The sequence below is a fragment of the Pteropus alecto genome, unplaced genomic scaffold, assembly GCF_000325575.1.
Source record: "Pteropus alecto unplaced genomic scaffold, ASM32557v1 scaffold8, whole genome shotgun sequence".
NCBI classification, from domain to species: domain Eukaryota; kingdom Metazoa; phylum Chordata; class Mammalia; order Chiroptera; family Pteropodidae; genus Pteropus; species Pteropus alecto.
In genome coordinates, this window is record NW_006494609.1 from 16,008,982 (window position 1) to 16,034,660 (window position 25,679).

At 38.7% G+C, this 25,679-nt stretch overlaps 1 protein-coding gene across 1 annotated transcript in view; it reads left to right on the forward strand.

Moving 5' to 3' along the window:
- The first annotated feature begins 1,846 nt into the window (after nucleotides 1–1,846).
- GOLGA5 (golgin A5) overlaps nucleotides 1,847–25,679 on the forward strand; it is a 25,479-nt gene continuing 1,646 nt past the window's right edge. Inside the window, exons 1-12 of the mRNA XM_006925540.2 lie at nucleotides 1,847–2,069; nucleotides 4,099–4,675; nucleotides 7,153–7,380; nucleotides 8,773–8,992; nucleotides 9,426–9,549; nucleotides 11,835–12,038; nucleotides 15,565–15,735; nucleotides 18,099–18,227; nucleotides 20,452–20,550; nucleotides 22,196–22,421; nucleotides 24,531–24,636; nucleotides 25,209–25,272. Coding sequence (XP_006925602.1) covers nucleotides 4,129–4,675; nucleotides 7,153–7,380; nucleotides 8,773–8,992; nucleotides 9,426–9,549; nucleotides 11,835–12,038; nucleotides 15,565–15,735; nucleotides 18,099–18,227; nucleotides 20,452–20,550; nucleotides 22,196–22,421; nucleotides 24,531–24,636; nucleotides 25,209–25,272 — 2,118 coding nt within the window. The 5' untranslated portion in view covers nucleotides 1,847–2,069; nucleotides 4,099–4,128. The remainder of the gene's footprint in view (nucleotides 2,070–4,098; nucleotides 4,676–7,152; nucleotides 7,381–8,772; nucleotides 8,993–9,425; nucleotides 9,550–11,834; nucleotides 12,039–15,564; nucleotides 15,736–18,098; nucleotides 18,228–20,451; nucleotides 20,551–22,195; nucleotides 22,422–24,530; nucleotides 24,637–25,208; nucleotides 25,273–25,679) is intronic.

Here is a 25,679-nt window from a genome sequence, read left to right on the forward strand (position 1 = left end):
TCAATCTAGATTTACTCTAGTTAATTACAATCTTTTTTTTTTTTTTTTAAATAAAGAGACATTAAGTCACTTGAAACTACTTGACAGCCAAATAAGAACCCAGGTCATCTGATTTCTGCCTCTACCACGCTATCTCAGTTCACTGGACATTATTATTCATTAATTACTTCAACTTCTTTCATTCTCACCCCTTCGATGGTTAAGAGCATCGTTTCTAGAGTCACAATGACCTAGGTGTGAATCCCAGAAGCACAACTTACTCCCTGTGTGACCATGGGAAAGTTACTAAACCTCTCTGAAGCTCACTGTCTTTATCTATAAAATGGCGGTATATATTAATCAGATTTCATTAGGTAAGGCTGCATAAGAAATAATCCCAAATAATCCCAAATCTCAGTAGCAAATTATTTTTTACTCATGTGACATGTTAGTTGTGGGCTACTTCATATCTCTTTTTCCTTCCAGGACCCAGGGGGAGGGAGGGAGAGAGCAGCCCCACCTGGGACACGCCATCCTCATGAAGGGTGGGGGAGGAAGAGAGCTGGTTGAAATCATAATGGCTCTTAACACCTCTGCTCAGACATGGCGAAAGGCACATTCCATTGGCCAAAGCAAGTCACATGGTAAAGCCTGACATCAGTGAGGCCAGAAAGGACTCTTACAGGATGCACTGCAGTCTACTGTCAACAGGTGGTGATATATAATCCTGAACAGTATGAGCTACTTAATAGTTGAGAACAACAATATTACCTACTACAGAATAATGACAGTACCTTCCTTACAGCTGTTGTGAGAAGTGAATGAGGTGAAGCACATCCAATGTTTAATACAGTATTCTGCACTTAATAAGGGCACAGTAACTGTTAGATGCTGCTATTATTAGTAGTATTACCTCTTAGTACTGCTGAAAGTTTTTCTGTCTCCTAGACTGGGCTAAACTTGACTTGAGAAGAAGAAAAGGAATTATAATCACTCTCAATATTTAATTTGCAGGCAGTAAATCATTAAGTCTAAGGGCACAGGCTTTGGAGGAATGTGGACTACTTATTAGAGTGGATGATCTTAGATAAGTTACTTAACATCTCTGATCCTTAGTTTCCTCAACGTGAAAATGGGGATCTTTGGGACTTGTCATTAAAGCTAAATTAGCCCAATCCTGTGCATACAGTACATGCAGAGTATTTGCTGAATTACTGCGTGTGGATTTTAGACTAATTTCAAACATTCAATGAATGCACTGTATGCATAACGTTACAATACTGCCGTAAGGAAAGCCCTATACCGCCTTTTCCATTTTTTGGTCTCAGCTCAAATGTCACCTCCTCAGAGATCTTCCCTGACCACACACCATTTAAAGTGCTTCCCCCACTTCCAGTAGCTTTTCACCATTTTCTTGTCTTTACAACTCTGGTAAGACTCTGAAACTGTCTTGTTCATTCATTCATTTATTTCATATCCGTCTCTGTCACTAGAAAGGAAGCTCCAGGAAATCAAAGGATCTTGTTTTCTGTATTCCCACCTCCTGACCTGGGCCTCAGTATCCTCACCCATAAACTGCGGGACAGAGGAAGAAGAGAGCAAGGTCAAAGCTGGCAGGTCCACCTGAGCCACACGCCCCGCCCAACTCAAGCCTTCCGGGCGGGGCACAGCCTCTATCACCCACCTGGGCCTCAGCGGGCCACGCCCAAGTGGGCGTGGCCTCCAATGTTGTGGCGGCCGCGTGCAGGCTTTCGTCAGTGGGAGGCGAGTTACGTCACACGCAGGGCCTGCCCCGCCCCGTCTCGCCGCGGGCGGAAAGAGGGCGTGGCCAGGAGCGAGGGCCCGCGGCCGCCGGCGCCACCGCCTGAGTAACCTCCAGGTGGCAGCCCTCGACTGCCGGCCGCTCAGGCAGCTCGGGAGCCACTCTGTTTTGGGGTCCTCGCTGCCCTTCCACGTCTCCCGGAAGAGTGGCAGGGCCGTGGCAGGGACGGGACCAGGTTTGCTCTGCCTCTGCCCTCTCCGGGGCCCCTGCCGAGGGGGCGGCCCAGGAGGTCGTCGAGGCCGCGGTGCAGCCGCTCCCGAGTCTTCAGGTGAGGCGGCGGCGAGGGCCCAGTGGGCAGGACGGGTCTGCTTGGGGCGTTAACGGCCTGACTGCGTCCCCTCGGCGGAGACTCTAGTCTCTGCGCCCTGGTGGGGGCAGGGGGCTGAGGAAGGGGCGGGAGAGCCCCCTGGGCCTCGGCCGTCTTGGTTAGGTGCCCTGCCCTTTCCTTCTTTCCCCGCACCCCCGGGCTGGTTTGGCTCATCTCCCCCCTCCGGAGGCTCGAGAAGGTAGGCGGGGAGCGAAGTGGGTAACTGCGCTCGTCTTCCTGGATCCACAGACTGACACTCCCTGCCACCAGCCTCCCTTCCTCTGCGTTGACACCTGGCCTTCCAGCAGGCCCTGCCACCGCCACCCCACGCACTGTCACCGAGAGGGTGACTCTCCCCACCTCCGCGTGAGCCATTTCCTAGGGCAATGCCTGGAGAATTATTTGAGGGCTTTGTACCTCTGAAGTCCAATCGAGATGTTTGCCAATGGGGCAGATGCCCACGGCCCATCCTCGTGTTTTTAATCGGGTGCTCATTCTTAAGCCACGGGCTTCTGTTTTAAAGACCTGTTAACTTTAAAGTGAGAGGCTCCATGTAAAAAATTAATGTGTGTTTTGATTGCTTTATTAGGAGAGATAATTTACTTGAGAACAATACATTACATCTGTAGGGAGTTTTATGTTACAGAGCATCTCAGCTCTCCGTTTTCATTTGATTTCACATAAACACTGAAATACACAGGCAGGTAGTAGTCTCATTTTGTGAGAAACAGGTTTAGAGAGTGAGTTTTCTTGAGGTTCTTCAGATACAGAGAGGCTAGATGAGAAAGGCAGGGATTAAAAAGCGGGTTTGGCTGACTTAGATTTGAGTATCTGAGCTGCCATTTAAACTCTGGGATCTTTCTAAACCTTTTCTCCATTTGTGGAACAGGAATATTTATATTGCTACTTACTGCATAATTTGTTTGTGAAATTGTGATAAAGAATGCACAGCATCTAACATTCAGTATATTTGTGGGTGCCTACTGTGTGCTAAATGCTGGGAATTCATTGGTGAGCAAAACAGACAGGGCCTTTATCCATCTACTCACCCCCGCCTCCGCCCTAATAGGGAGAGACAGAAAAAAAATTTACAAAATATAAAATGAGGCTGTGAGGGAAAAGAATAGTGTGTGAAACAGAATGATAAAACTTAATTTAGGTAGAAAGAGAACTTTGGAGAGCAGATGGCATTCAAGTGGAGATTAAGAACAAGAGTTAACCATAAAAGAGTATTCCAGGCAAAAGGAACAATGTGCACATTCAGGAAATGTTTATTAACTTTTTCATACAGTACTTTTTTTTATCATAAGGATTAATTCATCATTATTCTGGTTCATTGTGGCAGGCCATAAGCACTCAAATATGTATCAAATGAATGGCTATGCAATCTTATTTTTTTTTTTCTGAATTTAGCTTAACATGCACATAGTAGATAGTGAATATTTAACTTATTGAAGAGGTACTTTAGATTGTGTGCACACCTAAATTATCCATAATAGTGCTCCATTTTAACATGAAGATAGAGTTTGTATTAATCAGAAGTTTCTTCAGGTTTTAGCACCTTAAACTTCAGGGAATTATTGTTTTTTATTTGGCTGTGCTCAAGTTTTGCCATATTTGATTATTTGCTATTTGGATGCTTTTGCTACATTAACATTTGTCTTTTGCTGAAATAGGAGAAATAACAATAATGGTAGTTGTAATTATGGTAATAGCAACTACTAAAATGAGTGCCTGCTGTGTGCCAGGCATTTTGCAAAGTGTTTTTACACGTTATTTCATCTTAAAACCGTCCTATAATGTAAGTACACTTATTTCCTCATTTTCTAGATAAAGTTACTTAGTTGCAGTTAAGTAATTTGTTCAAGGTTACAGAGCTAGTAAGAGGCAGGGTTAGGCATTCAACCCAGACTATCGGATTCCAAAGCCTAGTCTTAACTCTTATGCTCTGCTGTTATGCCACACTGATCACTTTATGTCCTTTTTACAGGTTCACCAATAGGATTATTCTGCTACCATCATGTCTTGGTTTGCTGACCTTGCTGGAAAAGCAGAAGATCTGTTAAACCGAGTCGACCAGGGGGCCGCAACAGCTCTCAGTAGGAAAGAGAACACCAGCAACATCATATATAGCAGAAATAATGACTATCCTGAACTTCACCAGCAAAATACCGATCTGACTTATCAGACTGGACCCAAAGATAATTATATTTCCTCAGCAGCTGATAACATTAGAAATCAAAAAGCTACCATCTTAGCTGGCACTGCAAATGTGAAAGCAGGACCTAAGACATCAGTGGAGGCCTCCCATCCTGTTGAAAACGCATCTGTTCCTAGGCCTTCATCCCAGTTTGTTCGGAGAAAAAAGTCAGAACCTGATGATGAGCTGCTGTTTGATTTTCTTAATAGTTCACAGAAGGAGCCTACTGGGAGGGTAGAAGTCAAAAAAGAAAGAGGCAAGACACATGCCCTTCAGAGTTCTCGAACAGCAAGTGTCAGTACTATGAACACCACTGTAACTACCATCAGAACCACTGAAGAAAGTCCTTCTGGGAGCCAAAGCCATGGTAGCTAATCAGTCCTTTGTTGCTTTTAGAGTTAAACAAATTGGATGTGTCATCGTAGCTTAATACGTTCTGGTAGTTTTTCTCATCCTCTGTTTTGTTACCTGTTCCAGCTGGTAACTCTGAAATGTGTGGCGTAAACAAGGGAGACAGCATGGAATACTATTAGTCAATATACAGTTACAGTAGGGACCTCTGCATGTCGTCTGTAGGGTAACTGCCCACCCCAACATCTGAGAAATTACATCTGAAATGATTTCCTATGATATTTTAAGACACAGGCAATTTTGAAATCTGAAAGAAAACAAATAATTTTAGATTTGAGACTATCTCAATTCATTTCTTTTTGTCATTGAGATTATAAAAACGACAGGAGGCTGGCTATACTTCACATATATTCTTGATTGTCAGTTTTATGTGTTGTTGTTTTTTTCCTGCATCCCCCAGAAGTAAAGCTAAGAGGGGTGTGGAAGCATAAAGGGGAAAGTAACTAATTGCCAAGTTTTCAGGTAATTTGACCTGCCAGCGAATATTCTTGGGGCAAATGGGAAATGGGCTAGGGCAGGGTCTCTCAATCTTGGGACTGTTGACATTTGGGCTTAAAAATTCTTTGTTGTGGAAGACTGTCCTGTGTTGGATGTTCAGCAGCATCCCTGGCCTCTTAATCCATTGGATGCCTGTAGCACCCCCAGTTATGACAACCAAAAGTGTCTTCATACATGCCAAATGTACCTTGGAGGGCAAAATCACCCTAGGTTGAGAAGCTCTGGGATCCCTGGAAATGGAATTGCCAAATTGTAGGTCGTGACAATGTTCAGCTACTCTAGTAACAAATGCCAAAGTTTTCTCAAGAAGTTATATCAATTCGTACTTCACCAGTTGTGGTTAACACTTCCTTTTGCTCTGCATTCTCACCAAAATTTGATATTTTCGAGGTAACTTTTTATGTTTTACTAATCAGGTGTGAAAATGTCATCTTTTACTTCTCTCATTACTAAATGAGGTTGAACATCTTCAAATATTTGACTATTTGGGTTTCATCTTCTGGGAAGTGCCTATTCAAGTCTTTTGATCATTTTCCCCCAGTGGATCATTTATCTTTTTCCTCATCAATTCATAGATATTCTTTATATATTATAGATGGTAGTTTTTTCTCATCCTCCTCTAGTTTTACTTTGTTTTCTCCCCGCTCTCTGTATGGTTTCTCAATGAATAGAGTTCTTAATATAGATGAATTTATCAGTCTTTTCTTTATGGTTTGTGTCTTTGTGTCTTAGAAAATATTTCCCTACCCTAAGGTTATAAAGATAGTTTCCTATATCATCTTATAAAGATTTTATAGTTTTGCCTTTCATAGTTAGATGAATAATGTGAAGTAAGCATCTAATTCCATTTTCTCCCATATGGAAATCAGTTATTCTGGCATCATTTATGAAAAATATTTCCCCTGTCTGCAATACCACATCTGTCATATGTCAAGTATCCATCTACACATTGCTCTATTTCTGGACATTTAATTCTTTTTCATTGGTTTATTTGTCCATCTTGGTGCCAGTGCCACACTGTCTTAATGTATTTTATAATATGTCTTAATATCTCAAAGCAACTTGTACCACCTTGTCCTTCTTCAAGAATGCATTGGCTATTCTTGGACTTTTGTACATCCATATGCATTTTAGAATTTGCTTGCCAACATTTTACAATAATTCTATTCATCTTTTTATTGGGAGTCTGTTGCTTCTATATGAACAGGTAGGTGAGAATCAGCATCTTTACAAATTGAGTTTTCTAACTCATTAACATGGTATAACTTTTGAGAACTTTTTCATATGATTATTAATTGTTTATCTTCCTTTGTAAAGTACAAAGCCTTTTGCCCATACAATTATTGTTTTAGTCCATTTTATCATTGAAACATAGTTCATTTTTTAGCACAGCTTTTTTTAAAGTCAGTAAAAAGTGCATTTGCTTTATACTTAAAAATGAAATGCATCTGAATTCTTGAGTCTCTCTCTTTGGGTAAGGCATTTTAGATTCTGGTTTGGTTTATAATGAATGCTCTGACCTGTAATACTCTCCTTGCCTTAAAACTCATAATAGCTGTTCTTTTTTGCCTTTCTAATATTTTCAATGTTGAGACTTCTCTCTTTTTTTCAAAAACAATTTAGAGATGAAAGGGAGACCAAGACCCTGTTTACTTAAGTCAAACCACTTAAACTATCTCTGATTTTACCCTTTCTTCAACTGTGTTCTTGTGCCATTACCATTCAGTGTATCCAGACTGAGGATCCTTAAAGCTCTGTAGCTTCCATGTATGAGAATGAACTTTCATCAGAGGGAAGTCTATTAAGAAATTTTATTTTTTATGGCATTTTAGCTTTAGCAGTCAACTTGAGCCCAAACGCATTCTACCAAAGTAAGCTACTAATGTCATTGTAGTGAGTGTTCCAATGTAACAGAAATGTGTCGCTTTTTAACAGAAGCCTCTAATAATTCAGACTCTGGCCATGAAGTCCAAGAAGATTCTTCAAAGGAAAATGGATCATCCAATGCTTCCTACGCTGATCGCAACCCAGTTCCTACTGATGACAGCAAATCCCATGAACTGTCTAATCTTCGACTGGAAAATCAACTGCTGAGGAATGAAGTTCAGTCTTTAAATCAAGAAATGGCCTCATTACTTCAGAGAGCCAAGGAAACTCAAGAAGGTAGAGCCCTGTTCACATCGTCCAGAATTAGGAATTTAACATTTCAAAAATAAACTAAAACCTTGACTACATCTAAGCTATTAGAAATATATTAGATGAGGCTTGTAAATACTGTTTTCATAGAAATACATGGCCCAGATTTAGAAATGGGACCAATCATGCTCCCACCAACCCAACACAGAACATCAGCTTGTTTGATTACTCTTTAGGAACTATGAAATTTAAGAACTGAGAAGAACAGAACATTAGTAATCATCTGGTTCAGTTGATTGGTTTATTCTGAATCATCTAGGGGAACTGTTCATGAACCAAAAGCGGGATTCGACAGAGTAGTGGACATGAGTAGGCAAGGGCACAATGTAGCTTGCTGCAGGGGACATCAAACGAACAGGGACTTTCGTTTGGATACTACTCTCTGGAATTGTGCAAGGCAGTGGCCCTAGAGTACAAAGCCTCAGATTTCTCAGAAATGAGTAATTAAAAAGTCAATAATACCATGACTGGGGGAATATGTTAGTGTAATTATTAAGTGTGGCTGAGAAGAAAATGAAAGAGGAGAAATCTGTCTTGGTTCTTGGGGTGATTAGAAAGGCGTGTGGGGACCATGAAAAGTTTGGTTCCTAGGGTGATTAGAAAGGAGTGTGGGGACCTGAAAAGTTTTTCCAGGATATGGATAGAGGCCCAGAAGAGTGCAATAGGGAGACAGTTCAAGACCTGTTAGACTTTAGAAAAAGAAGTTTCACTTTACCCAGACTAATCTAGACACAGAGATGGAGCTTTTCCTGAGACCCTGTACAGTGTCTTTCAATATTAAAAAAATGTTTTTTGCTGGCAAAATGCAATTGCAGATGACATATGAAGGTATGGACATCTGTACTTTATTGCTCTTTCTGCACCAGTTTCTAGGTTAAAAGAATAACATCTTTTTGCCCCAGTAATTGAAAGAAACAGGTTCTGTCTTGTGTTGGTTTTGTTTCTATTTGTTTCGGTCTCACTGGGGTGGACATTATCTACCCTTGCTTTGGATTTCGCATTCTTTCTTGCCTCTAGCAGAACCCTATAAATCCACTAACCATTTTAGCATTGCGAACTTTCTGCTATCTACTGGTTTTGGCTTTCAAATGTTTTATATATCCCCCCCGCCCAAAAAAAAACTGGAGAACAGCTAGGTCATGCCCCTTTTCAGCCTATTAACTGTTATATAGATGCGAATGTCAAATGTTGGCCTTGAAACATGAGTGTCCCGTTTGGAGCAAAAGAAATTGAAGATATTTGTAAGTTCCTGATTTTGGCAAGAAATAAAGTACTAAAGGGATTCAAAGGATTTGTGTGAGCTCTGAAAAAATCTGTTTGCTTGAATAGAAAATTTTGTCTTTTTTTTTTTTTTTTTAGAATTAAACAAAGCGAGAGCAGGAATTGAAAAGTGGAATGTTGACCATTCAAAGAGTGATCGCATAACTCGAGAACTTCGAGCTCAAGTAGATGACCTGACTGAAGCGGTGGCCGCAAAGGATTCCCAGCTGGCCGTACTGAAAGTGAGACTACAGGAAGCTGACCAGCTACTGAGTACTCGCACAGAAGCTTTGGAAGCCATTCAGAGTGAAAAGTCACGGTAGCTAATTCTGTTAATAAGGGGAAAATCAGCTAGGATGATTTTCTTTTTCCAGTACAAGTAGTGATAAACACCGTAGTGTATATACTACCTTATGAAAATTTAGCTTTTGGTAATGTTGGAAATGTGTGTGATTAAAAATGGATTTATTATTTGAATCTTGAGATGCCTTGTTAGTAAATTCTGAATTTAAAAATTTCGAAGAGCATAGTGTCATTAATCTTTCAGCATATAATGCTATGTGGCGTGTGCTTATATTTGGATCCCTAAAAATGTAGATGACATTTCATGACAAGAAGAAAAAGATTTCTTAAAAAATGTTTGAGTCAAACCATCTTTTCTGTGCTAAAAAGCCAATGCTCTAACAGTTATTCTACCTTATCACTTGTACTCTGTGAAAATGAGTTATTTCAAGTCATGTATTTTCGTTTAGAATAATGCAGGATCACAGCGAAGGTAGTAGCCTGCAGAATCAAGCTCTGCAGACTCTTCAAGAGCGACTACATGAAGCAGATGCCACTCTGAAGAGAGAGCAGGAGAGCTATAAACAAATGCAGGTTAGACTGGGAGAGAGCCAAGTGCTTTTGTTATTCGGACGAGGAAGAACGACCTTAAGTGCTGTTTCATTAACATGTTCACTCTGTAATAAAATTCTGCAGTGCATTTCAGATTTCTGTTTTTGTGACAGAAACCTAATCTTTGAAAATTTAGCTTGATCCTTGTTAAACTTATTTAATTTTAGTATTGAAATACAATTAAAGTAGTTAGTATTCATTGGAGATAGATGTCTTTCAATTAATTTTGTTGTGCAACCGACATTACCATTATCTGATTAAATGCTGCTTTGGGGTATCTTATTTATTCTTTCTGATTCCAGTTTAATCTGATTCATTTATTTCAAGAGAAAATTGCACATATTTAGAGTTCTACTCATAAATAAATTTTTATATCTAGTTCAGTGATTCTCAACCCTGTCTACACATTAGCATCACCCATGTAGCTTTGCATACTTTTTGATGCCCGATCTCCACTTGCAGAGTCTTATCCCATTGAGGGATGGCATAGGTGTTGCTGTTTTGGTCTTACAAGATTCACAGCTATATCTAATGGGCAGCCAGGGTTTAGAACCACTGGTTCTGGCTGTCTTTTAAACAGATGAAAAGAGTAAATATCAGCTAATGTGGATTTTTAAAAATTTTTATTGATACATTTAACACAGTATATCCAAAGAGCTATCATCTCAACATGTAGTTAATATTAAAATTTATTAGTGAGATAGTTACATTATTTTTTATATACTGATTCTTTAAAATATGGTGTATTTTATACTTAATTTGGTCATTAACTTTCTTCTGAAAATTTGATCTGTATTTAAATTTCATAAAATTTACAGGTGAAAAAATAAATTCACATGCTCAAGTTGTTCTAAACATACTCAGAAGTTTTCCAATAATAGTTTCTCAAAAAGTTAAACATAGAGGTACCGTATAACCGAGCAGTTCTACTCCTAGGTATATACATATCCAAGAGAATTGAAAATATATGTTCACACAAAGACTTGTACACAAATATTCAAAGCAGCATTATTCATAATAGCCCCAAACTGGAAACAATACATATGTTTATCACTTGCTGAGTGGGTAAACAAAAGGTGGTATATCCACATAAGGAGATATTATTCAGCCATAAAAAGGAATGAAGTATTGATTCATGCTATAATATGGATGAACCTTTAAAACATGCTAAGTAAAGGAAGGCAGACACAAAAGGCCACCGCATGTACGATTCCATTTATATGAAATGTCCAAAACAGGCGAATCTATAGAGAAGGAAAGTAGAATAACGGTTGCCAGGGGCTGGGAGGGAGGGAGGAATGGGTAGATTTCTTTTTGGAGTGAAGATATTCTGGAATTAGATAATGGTGATGGTTGCACAACTCTGTGAATATACGAAAAAAACACTAACTTGTACACCTTAAAAGGATGAACTTTATGGTATGGCAATTATACCAAGAAATGTATTGTTAATTGAATTATTAGATTTTATGTGTAACTTTAATGAAAATGAATGAACTTAAAATTCCATTCCCAGTTGCATTAGACACATTTCGCATGCTCAGTACACATTAGCAGTAGTCCTCTAGCTCCTTTTCTTCAGAACAGGAGTTAATATTTGATCCAGGGTTTATGGCCTTTAGTTATTGGCATGTAACTGTAAATGCTTTCCAACTTCTGCCTTACCTTTTGATTTTTTTTTGGTGAAGGGGCTTTTGAGAATAAAGGTAAAATGTAAATCTCAGAACTTGATAGGCTAGTAAGTGGCAGGCCCTGTGTTTTTTAGAGTGTGCTTTAAAAGTTTCTTAAGCTAAACAATTACTTCGAATAGCTTATCAGAAAATTCGAAATAAAGGAAAAACGTTAGCCATGCTCTTAGAAAAGATAAAGCTGTTTACTTATGTCTTCCATTTGTTTTCTAATACACTTTCTGCTTTTCATTGATCAGCTAGTATCAGATCAGATCTGGTATTCAAGATAACAGATTCACCTGGGAAATTCCTTAAAAAACAGATTTTTGAGTCCAGTCTTGGAAATTCCAATTCAGTAAGCCTGGGGAAGGCCTTGTGTGGCTCTATTTTTAACAGACTTTCTAATTGAATTTCATGCATTGTCATGTGTGGGAACCACAGCCTTAGATTTGCTATTCTCCAGTTCCTAACAAAAGAAGAATATTTTTACCTGCCTATTCTGTGTTGGGCTGAGTTAATAAATCCTGTAAGATATCTGAATGGATGGTTGCAACATCTCAAAGTAAAATGACATAAGTGTGATAAAATTTGTCACAGAGTGAGTTTGCTGCACGCCTTAATAAAATGGAAGTGGAACGTCAGAATTTGGCAGAAACAGTTACTCTGGCAGAAAGAAAATACTCGGATGAGAAGAAAAAAGTTGATGAGCTGCAGCAGCAAGTCAAGATGTATAAGTCCAATGTGGAATCCTCTAAGCAGGAATTAATTGACTACAAGCAAAAGGCTACTAGAATACTCCAGGTACGCATGTATATGTTTGAATGTTAAGCTGTGCCAGTTAACTGGGAGACACTGGGAGACTTTGTGTAGATATGTGAGATTATTTGTCCGCATTTATTAACTAGGGTAGCTCACTTCACATGCCTTACGCAGAAATATTATAAAAAGGATGAAATGTCTCGTTTCTACCCCTTTTTTATTTTATTTAAAATTCATTCTACTGCTACCTAGTTCAGATCTTCAACTTATCACCTTAATCACTATGAGAATATTAATGTTTGTTATTAAATAATCGTTTTATTCTTCCTGGTTGATCTTCTATTGAATTTTTTAGAACTGGCCTAGGCCTCATCCAGCTTTTTCCTCCCTCCCTTAGATCTAAGGTGACTTTACCTTCTTCTTTACGAAAAAAGACTGCAGCCAACTAATGTAGTTTTCACCTTCTCTTTCCTTTGCCTCTCATGTCAGGGAAAAAGTGTCCTTTCATTTTTTATCTCGGGTGGTTTTTCTGCCTGTGCTTTGATTCCATCTCCCCCCACCTCATTTAAGCCCATTCCCCGCAAGTCTGTCCTCTCCCTCTGTGTCTTTCTCTCTGCTGCCCTCTTCTGGCTCAGCTTACTCAAGAGCACATGCTTGCTTCCTGGAAGAACGAAGACTGGATCTGGGAAGTCTGCCTGGGTTAAAAAACAACACTTTTGTCTCTTTTGACCACTTTGATCCATTTCCTTTCCTTCTTTCTTTCAACGTCAGATTAATCAGAATTACTGCACATATGCTCTCTTCATTTGAGAACTGTTAACTCCGTTATGTAATTTCTGTCCCCACCACATTTCAGAATTGCCTTCTCAAAAGTCTTTAATGACCTGAACATGTATTTTCTGCCCTTTTCTTAGTTTCCACCCGCTTCGATTTTGGTAGAGCATTTCGACACGTGTTAACTCCCCTCCCCTCCTGAGACTCTTGCCTTCTGTCGCCACCCACACTGCCTTAGCACTCTTTGTCCTCTCTTAACTGCCGTCTCTGTCTCTGCTCAGCCCTCTTCCCAGTCTCCAGAGGAAGAGACCTCTCACATTCAAGCTTTTTAATTCTTTCTTACTTTGCATTATCATATACTCACTCTGCTTCTGTTACCTTGATGTGATTTCAGCATGTCTGGAACCCTAACTTCTGACCCCAGTTTCTAAATGCCTGCCATGCTTCTTTACATGGAATGTCTCAACCTCCACACCAGCTTCTTCATTCTCCTATTTCGGTAAATATTATTGCCATCCTCCCAGGCAGTAGAGCTTAACCACAGTGTCATTTTGACTCCACCTTTTTCCTTTAGCCCTCACCTCCTATTGGTTATAAACACCTTTTTGATTCCACATTCATGAAATATATCCATCACCTCCATACTCTTCTAATTCTTTTTGTTGTATCACTTCTAATTTGGTGATTCATTTAAAAGGTACTTAATTGAACACCTAACTATTCACTAGGTGCTATGATAAGTGCTGAGGATATACAAAGCTCAAAAGATATGTCTTCTTTCTTAAACGTGTTCAGTTTAATGGAAAGACACTGCGGTAATTATATAATGAAGTTATTGATGCACTAAGCCCTTAAAATCTGCCTGGGGATGTCGGAGATCACTGGAAATGCTGTATAATGAGGAATTTGAAGGATGAGTAGGAAGACTTGTGGTAAGGAGGAGATTTCAGAAAGAACAGCCTATGCCAGAGCGCAAGGGACCTGGGGCAACATGGCATAGTTAGTGGACCACAGCTAGTTCCTTACTGCTGGAGCATAAAGTGTTAGAGATGGGAGATAAAAACTCAACGACAGGCAGAAGCCAGATCATGGAGGGCCTTGCATACCATGCAGAGGAATTTTAATTTCCTCTTATAGGTAATGGTAGGGGGTGGGGAATGTTTGAGAATTTGAGCAGCGTGATCAGATTTGAGTCTAAGAACTATGGCAGTGATGAGGAGGTCAGGGGAAAGTTGGATGTCTGCCTTGTTTATTGTTGTAGCCCCAGGACTGAGCCTAGCCCTTAGTACGTACTCAGTAAGTTGTTGAATACATCAGAGGGATGAGGGCTGGGATGGTGAGCTGTAGATGGTAAAGAGGCAAGTATCAAAAATAATGGTAAGAAATATGAGGACTTGATCTAAGTTTGTGGCAGTAAGGATGGCAAATAGGGGATAGCTAAGAGAAATGTCAGAGTAGGATATGTGAGACTTGGAAATTTAACTAGAGGAAGAGGGAACATGGCAGATAGAATGTAGGATGACTCCTGGTTTCTGGTTAGAATATATGAATATTGTTGCCGGTACTGCAAAGGGAAAACAGGAAAGAGCAGGTGAGGGTTGATGGAGATTATGATGGGTTAGAGTAAGTTTTCAAAATTGACGTGATATTGAGGTGAAAATTTCCAGAAGGCAATCAGAAACAGGCCTGAAGCTCAGCAGTGGGGTCTCAGCATTAGCCACTCGGAGATGTCTGTCACTCTCAATCAACTGTCTGTCTATCTAGGTCATGTTTATTATAGAAAATTTGAAAAATACAGAAAAGTTTGAAGAAGTCACCCATAATTCTACCACGTAGAAAGGAAGCACTATTTTTTTATGGAGAGTGACTTTAAATATTTATGTTTAAGGTAAAAGGGCTGATGGTCCTTATTACCGACCTACAATTATAGTACTTTTTAAACTCGTCTTCCCACATCAAATCTCTTCTTCCAATGCATCCTTTATACGAGGGGTCGGCAAACTCTTTCTGTAAAGGACCAAATACTGCATACTGTAGGCTTTGCGGGCAGTATGTGGTGTCCATCATGTGTTTTTTGTTTTTGTTTTTTTAAACAATTCTTTAAAAATGTAAAACCCATTCTTAGCTTGCAGGCCGTACAGAAACAGGCCACAGGCCAGATCTGGCAGATTGACCAGAGTTTGTGGACACCTGCTTTATACCACTGCCAGATTAATCCTCCTGAAATGCATCTCTGGTCATATCACTTCCTTGTCTACTTTTTGGTCATTTGTGTTAGCACTAATGCTATCTTTCAAGTTACACCTTCTCTTCCCCAGAAGTGGTTTTTCCTCCTCAGAACACTCTGCAAGCGATCGCACCATATCCCTCTCTTGACTTGTGTTTGCTGCCCTCTGCTGGATACTTGTAACTTCCTCTTTAGTTTATAAGGCAGAGGGTACTCTCCGGACTGAGAGGCATTATCTTTATTACACAGGACACTTACCACAGTGCCAAAGCCATCATAGGTGCTCTATAAGTATTTGAGTGGAATGCGATGGGAAAAATAAGCATGAGAAAGGATGAGAAGAAAATATAAGAAAAATCTTATTAGTAAGTTTTCATGGTCGTACAGCAAGGCCCTGTTGCATTGTTATCCCAGTGGGTTTACCAGTCCATGGGCTTTCTTTGATGGAGAATATAATTGGAATAGTTCCCTAGTGATTTATTTGGTGCAGGGTAGATGATATTCAATATACAAGCTACTGTCTGCTTTGCTTAAAGATATTTCTTTTCCTTTTTTTTTTTTTAATAGTCTAAAGAAAAATTGATTAACAGCTTAAAGGAAGGATCTGGTTTTGAAAGCCTAGACAGTAGTACTGCTAATAGCATGGAGCTAGAAGAACTTCGGCATGAAAAGGAGATGCAAAGGGAAGAAATACAGAAGCTAATGGGTCAGATTCATCAGCTGAGGTCTGAATTACAGGTAAGATTCATTACGGTTCACTTCAGAGACAGCCATTTACCTCCAGCTATTAGCAATTTAAGAGGTGCTGGATTCTGTATTTTGGAGGAGGGGTATTAGTGAAATAACATGTGAACCTTCTGCTGGGATAATAGTCACCATATAGAAATGAATCTAAAGCAGTAGGTTTCTTGTCCATTGATTGACTGTAAAGTTAGAGAATAACAAACATGGTAACCAGATTCATTGATTCAGCAAATGTCTACCAAGTGCCTGCCATATACTAAGCATCTTCTAGGCTTGGAGTTATAACAGGGAACCAGACCGAATCTTCATCCTTATGGATCTTATAGTCTAGTGGTTAGAAACAAATTAGAGTTGGGCTTGTCTGTATAACTGGGATGTTTTCTGGTATTAAAATGGGCTCCGGGATGGTCTTTTAATTATAGTTTCATGCATTATAATTTTTTGTTTATTTCTAATTACTATATTTAATCTAGAGTAAATTGGGCCATTAATTTAGATTAAACATAGAGTCTTTGACATAAATATAGGAAGTGTCTCTGAGGATTAGAGAAGATAAAGTACAGAGTAACAAGCCTTCTTTAAAAAAAAACATTTTGTAAAGAATATTCATCCGTGCATTAACCCAGCAAGTTTCTGGTTTGTAAGATGTCCATAAACTACAGAGGAAAGAATGGAAGTTGTGAGACTAGGCCGGCTTGCCTAGAGCTTAGGTTCGAATGTCAATCTGGATATTGATCCCATCTCTGGCACTTGATAGGTGTATTACCTTGCACAAGGCAGTTTATTTCGCTGAGGCTTAGTTTTCTCATTGGTAAAATACAGATCAGTAAGGGTTCTCCTGAGGATAAGGGGTATGTATAAATGGGCCCTCAGTAAACAGTAGCTGCTGTTATTTCTGTATTTTTTTTCTCCCTGGTCAAGTAGAAGAGTGGTAAAGGCTGTAATCTTTGTAGGATTTTTTTTACTGTAAATAGTTTTTGAATTCCAAAGAATTCACTCCCACGGATTTAGAGTAGATACTAATCTTATTCAGACCTTGGCTTATTCATACATGTCCTTTGGGAGAGATTATGAAAAATGTGTTTTATTTAATATCCTTACCCCAGCATTATTAATGACATTGACCCGTTTTCCTACCCTTTCTCAAGAAGTTTACGAAATATAAAGATTATAGTATTGGATCTAGCAAAATGGGAGAATTGTTAATCATTATAATAGCTATCATTTACTGAGCGCTTGCATGCCACGCACTCCACTGTGCTCTCGGTGTACATCCTTTCATTTAATCTTCACCATAAGCCTGTAAGAGAGATGGTATAATCTCATTTTACAGTTGAAAGAAACGTAGGCATGGAGAAGGAAAGTAACTTCTCGTGACTAGTAAAGTGGCAGAGCTAGTATTAGATCCTTAGTCTCTCTGGTTCCAGAACATGTGTTCTTGACCACTGCGAATACTTCCTGCCTCTCAGTGTTTTATGTGATTTAGTCAACCTGATGACAGAGACTGATCTACCTGCTACTAACCCTGAAAACTCAGTGGGGGGGAATAATTATTTCTGTTTTCCTCTAAATCCACAAAAGTTGCGTGAATATAGAATATTACACTTTGATTATCTGGGAATATCATTCATCTGTCAATTTTTTCAAACAATATGCGAATGAAGATGAGTATAAAACAGAATGTACCAAAAGGTAAAGAGCAAAATAAAATGCCAGTTTTAATCTCATGCAGTGCTAGATGAATGGACTTATGTTTAACCCGTATGGGGAAATACAGAGACCTAAAGCTGTGTTCTTTGCCACGGGTAGGTTTTACTAGAAATCCAGAAGGTGCTTTTTGAGTTTGAAAAATTGAGAATAGTGGCACCAAAAGAAGAAGTTAGAGTAAGAAATATGGGGAGATAAAAAACAGTAGTAACAAAGCTAAAAAAAATAATTTGCTAACCTCTGTTGATATGAGAGAAATGTTATATTTTTACTATTTATTGGTTACTTGTGCACACACACACAAAAGCTAATTATAACCTGCAATTGTAGTGAAGCCCTTTTTGACATTATATTTCAGTGCCTTTTGAAATTCTTAGCTTTCGAATACAGATGTGCATCTCCCAGCGGGCCACTGTCTCCGCATACTCATTAAACCAGATGATTCTGTGCTGCAGCAGCTAAGGTACCCTGCCATTCCTCTCGCCATTTGCCACAGTGTCAGTTTATGTGCTCCTTTTAGGCTGAGATCACGGTCATCTTTGTCCCTCCTGCTGCGCCCAGTTCACAGTGCGTAATGACTTCCCAGTAAATGCAGAACTGAACAGCTTTTTTTTATGTTGCTTTCACAAGTAAGGTTTTTTTTTTTTTAGGATATGGAGGCTCAACAGGTTAGTGAAGCAGAATCAGCAAGAGAACAGTTACAAGATCTGCAAGACCAAATAGCTGCACATAAAGCTTCTAAACAAGAACTAGAGGCAGAATTGGACCGACAGAAACAGGTAAGGATTCCAGGTTGATGATCACTTAAGAAGACTCTGCTAGCTGTCACGCGAGGAGACTTCCCAGTAAAGCAACCTGCTGGCGTTCTTATGGGATGGGCTCAGAGAGTTAGTGGTAGACAGGGCTCGTGTCTCTCCTACCTTCCTACTGTCCCACACTCCTTATTTGTTTGTTTTAACAGATGAAAAATAGAGAAATGGTTATGAGACTTGCCTGATATCACACAACTCATGAGAGACTAGATTAGAACCCGGGATGCCTTTCCCAGAGTTCCTTCTACTACCCTATTTGTATTTTATTATATCTTCTTGTGAGAGTGTATATATATATATTAGAAAACGTAAAAACATCAGTCAATTTACATATTTTATTACGTTTGTACTTTTAGGAACAACAGTAAATATTAGTTAATAGAAATATAAATTAAGTCATGCTTTTGTTAAAATAAGGTGCTTACATTCATGTTTTGATAAATTAAAAAATAACTCTCCCACCTTCAAAAAAAAAGAAATATAAATAAAACATCAGTGCCATATATTAGACTGCTTTTTCTGTTTGAGAAAAAGTGCTTATACAGACTGTGCTTACAAATCATGTTTAAGATTATATTTCATTTTACACCTGACAAATGTCTGCTCCCCAAGCCAAATTATTTTACTTTAATATACTTATGTAATAGTTTTGATATTAACACAGTTAAACATGTTTACAGCCACATTCTCAGAACGAGATTCTAATATTCTAATATTAATAACATCTATAAATAACCTCTATAGGTAGTGACAATGTTATAGGCACTTAGTTTGCATTATCTTATTTCGTTTTCATAAAATCACTATTCATTTTACCGAAGAGAAAACTATTCTAGCTTTGCATATTTATATTTATGTATTTTTTTATTAGGATTTATCATTTCTGAAACTGGTTCTGTTCTCAGAGTAATGTTTATTTTTATTGTGAAAGTAGCACTTAAATCTGTTACCTGTACAGAAAGAGAAAAATTCACTGACTAGCAACCTGCAGGGTACATCCTAGGCTGTCTTAATTTAATTATAGGATTAGCTGTCCTTTCAGAAATTGCATTTTAATTTTTTCAAGGAACTGTTATATATTAAAAGACAAAAATTTGATGTTCTTGATGGTTAGTGAGATATTTTCATTTTATTAGGGCAGATGGTTTTAACCACATTAACTTCCAGTGCCCTCTTAAAAATGAAAGTAGAGGAAAATGGAGCTGAATGTAGCTACAGGCTATTTGTTTAGTAATCAGATGTTCCAGATGTGAAGTGCTTAATCTTGGGATTAAATGTCCTGTAGTGCTCCTTATCAACTTAAGTAATTTCAGCCTTAAATTTTGTGCTAGCCTAGAGCTTAGGAAATTAGGCAAACCTGTAATTGAGATTTTTCTACCCTAATTTCCTTCCTCATTTTCTCTTTCTCACTCATCTCAATTTTTTCAATCTGTGAAATGAGGTTTACATCTTCGTACAGCTCCCTTTACTTACTTTGTCAGTACAGTTAAGCATAATGCTTTTTTTAAATTGATGTATAATTTATATGTAACATCCTATTAGTTTTAAGTGTACATCATAGTGATTTGATATTTATATACGTTACGATATGATCCCCATAAGTCTAGTTACCATCTGTCACCGTACGAAGTTTTTATAGTATCGACTATATCTCTGCTGCATAATGCTTTTGAAGGTACTTAGCTAATGAATTACTCTTTCTTCCCTGGGATGTGCTTTGTTCTTAAATTCCAGCCTGACTCCAACTGATCGTATCTGTTGTATAAACTAACAGTGCTTTAGTGTAGTTTATAGTGAATCTGGAGGTATTTCTTTTTTTTCTCTCTCATGCTCTTATTACTGCTGTGGGAATGCAAAATGGTACAGGTATTTTGAAAACAATTCAGAAAACCATTTGCAGGTTTTCTTCCTTTAAGTTAGACTTATCATATGATCCAGTAGTTCTATTCCACGTATCTACCCAAGAAAAATGAAAACATATGACCACATAAAGACTTGTGCTTGGATATTTATATACAAATTGATACACCGTGCTGAGGTATTAACGTTTCATCAGACCCATCCAAGTCTGTTCGTTTATTCATTCGGTATTCAGCACACATCGATTGAGTGCCTACTGTGTGTCTGGCACTGTTTTAGGTACTGGGGATGGAATAAGAAATTCTGTTTTAACTTGTGCCTCACTTTGTAGGAATTCCGCTACATAGAAGAAGATCTGTATCGAACAAAAAATACATTGCAAAGCAGAATTAAAGATCGAGAAGAAGAAATTCAAAAACTCAGGAATCAGGTATGCATCAGTCACAACTTGAGAAAAGATGCCATTGTGAAGCTGCATTTTTAAAAAGAACACAGTAAGACCGTTTTTTCCATATTTTCACTTGAGTTCTGTTGTCGTGGCAGTGAGATGTTATTTTCATCCTGATACCATAGAATTTTCATCTAATGCCATTAGAGTCTGTCTTTGCTATTTTCTGTGGCTTGCTTTTTATAGAAGTATCTTGTAGCCAGTCACTCCAGGAGATTTCGGTTACACAGTTATTTATACTTTTGTCAAAACTCATCGTATGCTTAAGATCTGGGTATGTCACTTGTATATAAATTTTACGTCAACTAAAAATTGAGTATTAAGTAAGTTTATTAGGGGATCACAGTTTAACCTTAAAATTGAGCATTCCTTTTTAATAGTAAGTAAACCTTAGTTTATACTCAGTATAATTCCATTTGATAGTTATTTGTTATGGACCTAGCCCTGTGTTTAATTTGTGCTTTAAGGGATTCAGAAGGAAGGAAGCTAATTTTTATTAAATACCATGCGGTGTTAGATACTGTGTTAAATATTTTATATATTACCTCTTTTAGGCATCCCATTCTATGAGGAGGGAAACTGAGGATCAGATTTGTAGTTTGCCCTAGGTTGTAGCTAGGGAATGGCAGAGCTGGGATTTTAAACTTAGGTCGATCTAGTATCCTCTTTTCAAAATCATATTGATGCAGACAGTGATATTTGCCCTCACAGAGCTGACTTGCAGTTTCGTTGACAAGGAGGCAAAATTGACTCCTATTAAACAGCGTTGCTGAAGTGACTGATACATTCCCAGATAGACAGTGGGAGTCTGAAAGAAGGCTGAGGGCAGCTTGGGCTGGAGTAGTTGAGAAGGGAAGAGGCTTCGAAGGCAGGTAGAGCCTAGATAAGAGGACCAAGTTTTCTAAACAAGGAAACTAGAGAGCAGAGCAGAGGCTGAGTATGAGTGGGGGAAGTGGTGACAGATGAGAACAAAGGAAACTGAAATGAAAGTTACTAAGAACCAATTGTCAGCCAAACCCTACTGGGAGAATTCTCATTTAATATCCCTAAATACTCTGCGCAACAGGCACTGTTAGCCTCACTTACTACGTGAGGAAACAGATTCAGAGGTGTAGCAATTTGTCCAAAGCCAGATAGCTGGGAAATTGCACAGCAGAGATGAAAACCTCAGGTAGTGGTCTGTGCACCGCACTGCAACTGTTGCATTATGGAGGGTTTTGAATCCAGGTTGAAAAGTTTCAACTGTGTCCTGTGGATCAGGGCTTTCAGATATTTTTGACCATGATGTTACAGTAAGAAATAAAGCTGACGTCATGTCTCAGTACTCACACAACAAGCAAAACTAAAACAAGTTTCACAAAATAATACTCACGTGCTGTGTGTCGCGCACTCTGATAATATCCCATTCTGTTGTTATATTTTTTTTTACTTGCAGATTGTGACCCACCAAACTGATGTCATGATCCACTGATACAGTTTAAAAATTACTTCTGTAAACAATAGAAGAATCATTGTAGTTCTGAGAAAACAGTCAGTGCCACAGTTTACCTGTGGGAAGGTACTGATGTGGTTTCTATGTCATATGACTGGTTTTATGTAATAATTTTATGAACATTTTGCCTTTCAGCTTACCAATAAAACCTTAAGCAATAGCAGTCAGTCCGAGTTAGAAAGTCGACTCCATCAGTTGACAGAGGCTCTCATCCAGAAGCAGACCATGCTGGAGAGTCTCAGCACAGAAAAGAACTCTCTGGTCTTCCAGCTGGAGCGCCTCGAGCAGCAGATGAAATCTGCCACTGGGAGTGGTAGTAACGGGTCTTCTATTAATATGTCTGGAGTTGACAATGGCGAAGGTAAAAAAAAAAAAAGGAATCTCAAAAGAACGCTTGTTGCCTTAATTTCCAACCTGGCTAATCCAAACACGGTGTTGAGAAGTTAAGGAAAGACCATTTTTATTTGAAGTTTCATCCAATGAAGCACCCATTTTTCTCCTGATACGAGGCCCTGGCCATGTGCTGTTTGATATCGTTAGTAAATTGGACTATGAACTGATTAACATCCCTCACAACTATGGAACTTGGAGAAAAGAGGCCCAAAGACTAATAGTCGAATTGAAACATGTAGGACACTCAGTAGCGAGAGACTTGCAGGAATCTTAAACCAAGATTTGCTTTTAATAATCTTCCAATCCATAATTATGATTATTAAAGCTAATAGTCAAATAAGTATATCCGTGCTCTATAATTTTAATAGAGAAAACTATAGATTCCCAAAATATGTAATCAAAAAGAATGTTAAAGGTTTTAGTATAGCCTAAACAGATTTGTTCTTAGAATATCCTTTCAGACTTTTTTTCTATATATGTTTGTAGTACCTGTTTCATCGATTTAACTTTTTTCAAAATTTATACAATATATATTCATAGAAATCTATCATGTGGAAATGCTATAATTTGTTTAATCAATTCCTTATGGTTGGGGTTTAGATTGTTGCCAGTTTTTTCCCTAGTACAAGCAGTTCTGAGGAAAATATCCTCTGTACATTTCCTTTATTTTCTTAGAATAAATGATTGGAAATGGAATTGCTAGGTCAATAGATAATACACATATTTGAAGGCTTTTTATTTTTGTTGCCAAAATCGGCAAATAATTATTAAGTGCCTGCTTAGTATCAGGTACTGTTCCAGGCATTAGAGATACAGTGACCAACAAGAGACCAAAATCTCTGCCCTATGGGTCTTACCTCCTGGTATGGGGGAGGAATCCAGGTGGAGGAGACAGGCAGTATATGAACTATGTGAGATGGTGGTATATGCTGCAGAAGAAAATTAAGCAGAGAAGGGAAACTCAGGGTGCTAAGCGTGGGGTTGGAATTGTAACTTAGAGTGGTCCAGGAAGACCTCATTGAAAAGATGGCACTTTATAAAAGTCTCAAAGTAGGTAAGACAGTAGACTCTGAGGAAATCTATAGGAAAAGTGTTCCAGGCGGAAAGAAGAGCAGGTGCAAAGGCACTGAGGCAGGAGTATTGCCAGCATGTTGCAGGAACTGCAAGGAGGCCAGTGCACCTGGGTAGACTGAGGGAGGGGGTGGGTAGTGTAAGGTGAGTTCAGAGAACTTTGAGGAGGCTGTTTAGGCCTGTGTGAAACTTTTCCTCTGCATGAAGGAGGAAGCAATTGAAGGGTCTTGAGAGGAGTGACTGATGCGACCTGCATTTTAACAAGCTACCTCTGGCTGCCGTGTCCTGAATAGACTGCAGAAAGCTAAGACTGGAGGCAGGGGACCAAGGAGGAGCCATTGTATTAATCCATGTGAGAGATAGTGGCGGTTCAGAGTGGGAGTGGTGGGGGTTTATCTTAAAGGTGAGCCGACAGCATTTGCTGGCAGATTCAGAAAGGAGTCAGATTTTTGGCCTGAGCAGATGAAAGGATGGAGTTGTCATGTACTGAGTTGGGGGAAACTGCAGGACGAGTAGGTTGATGGCAGGGGCAGGAAATCAGAGACGTGGTTTGGTGCATGCTAAGTTTGAGAAGTCTGTTAGACATCCAGATGGAGATGAAACAGGAAGTTAGATAAGTCTGGGGTTGGGAGTGCTCCGGGCTGCAGGTATAAATTTGGGGCACATCGGCTTTGTAGAAAGAATATCCGGCCTCACTCTTAGCACAGGAATTAAGTGCCCATTACTATTGACCACTGGCAACACTTGCTATTTATAAACTTTAATTTTTGCTAATTTCATGGGGAAGTAATTTTCCTAGCTTTTACATTTTGATTTTTTTGGATATGGAAGTTTAAACATTTTATATAATCAAATTAATTTTTTTTATGATTTTATCGTCTTTCGGTGTAATGATTAGAAAGTAAGTCTTAAGAATTTCTTCCACATGTAATATAATGTATATTCAGCTATAATTTTGTTCATTTTGGTGTCTGTACGTTAATTCATTGTTTTCTTATTTAAACAGGCACACGTCTGCGAAATGTTCCTGTTCTTTTTAATGACGCAGAAACTAATCTGGCAGGAATGTATGGAAAAGTCCGCAAAGCTGCTAGTTCAATTGACCAGTTTAGGTAAGCCATGCCAGTCACGATGACTGATAGACCAGCTGCTTTTTATAGCTTTTTCCAGTGGTTTCAGTCATTGAGAGTCCCATCAGGCAGAGCTGATATTTAAAGTGACCATCTACCTTATTTCACGATATTTCACTGTCAGGAGGTAGTTTTAAGGGGTCTGCCAGTGCCTATATTTTATTGAAAATGATTAACCCTGACCATTTCTCTTCCTTCAATAATAAACTCTATTTTAAAAACTCATTGAGTTTCATGGAGAAATTTGGTTCCTAAGAGGAAAGTGATATAGAAAGGGGACCAGGTCCGCCTCCTGCAGTCGTAGCTGAGGAAAGAAGAGCTCATGCGGGAGTCTAGCAGCCAAGCCCCAAATGATGACAGGAGTATTTGTTCACTACTGTGACTCTTCTATATGGTTATTTCAAGTAGTTGTTTTACAGCCTACTATTTAAAAGTCTCATTTTGTGGTGGCAACATAAGTAGTTTAAGTGAGTAAGATGCTGAAAAGCATGGCAGATGCTACGCAGGCGGATCCGTCTTGAGTGTAACTCTCTTTCCCCCCCCCGCCGTCACAGCATCCGTCTGGGAATTTTTCTCCGAAGATACCCCGTAGCACGACTTTTTGTAATTATATATATGGTAGGTAAACTCGTTTGAAAAAACAATGCTGCACTTGATTTTTAACTGACTTTTTTTCAGCTGCTGGTCTTTGACTAAAAGTTTAGCAATCAGTTTTGAAAGAATGGAACTCATTTCTGATAATAAAGATAAATAAGATTTTTTTCCTTAAAGGATGCAAGTGAGGTTGACAGTTTATTATGTCTAAAATATACATTGCTCAAAGGCTTTTACAGTAAAATTAACTTTAGTGCATTATAATAGTTACCTCCATTTCTAAGCCGCTCTAATTATAAAAACACAATATAAAATAATTGCTTTCATTTTTATCTTGATGTAAAGTGGCTTTATTTATTTCTATGTGTTATTTTTTCTTTTCCAAAAGGATCTCAGGGTTGATTTATTTTCTTCCAGATTCCTTATTTCCA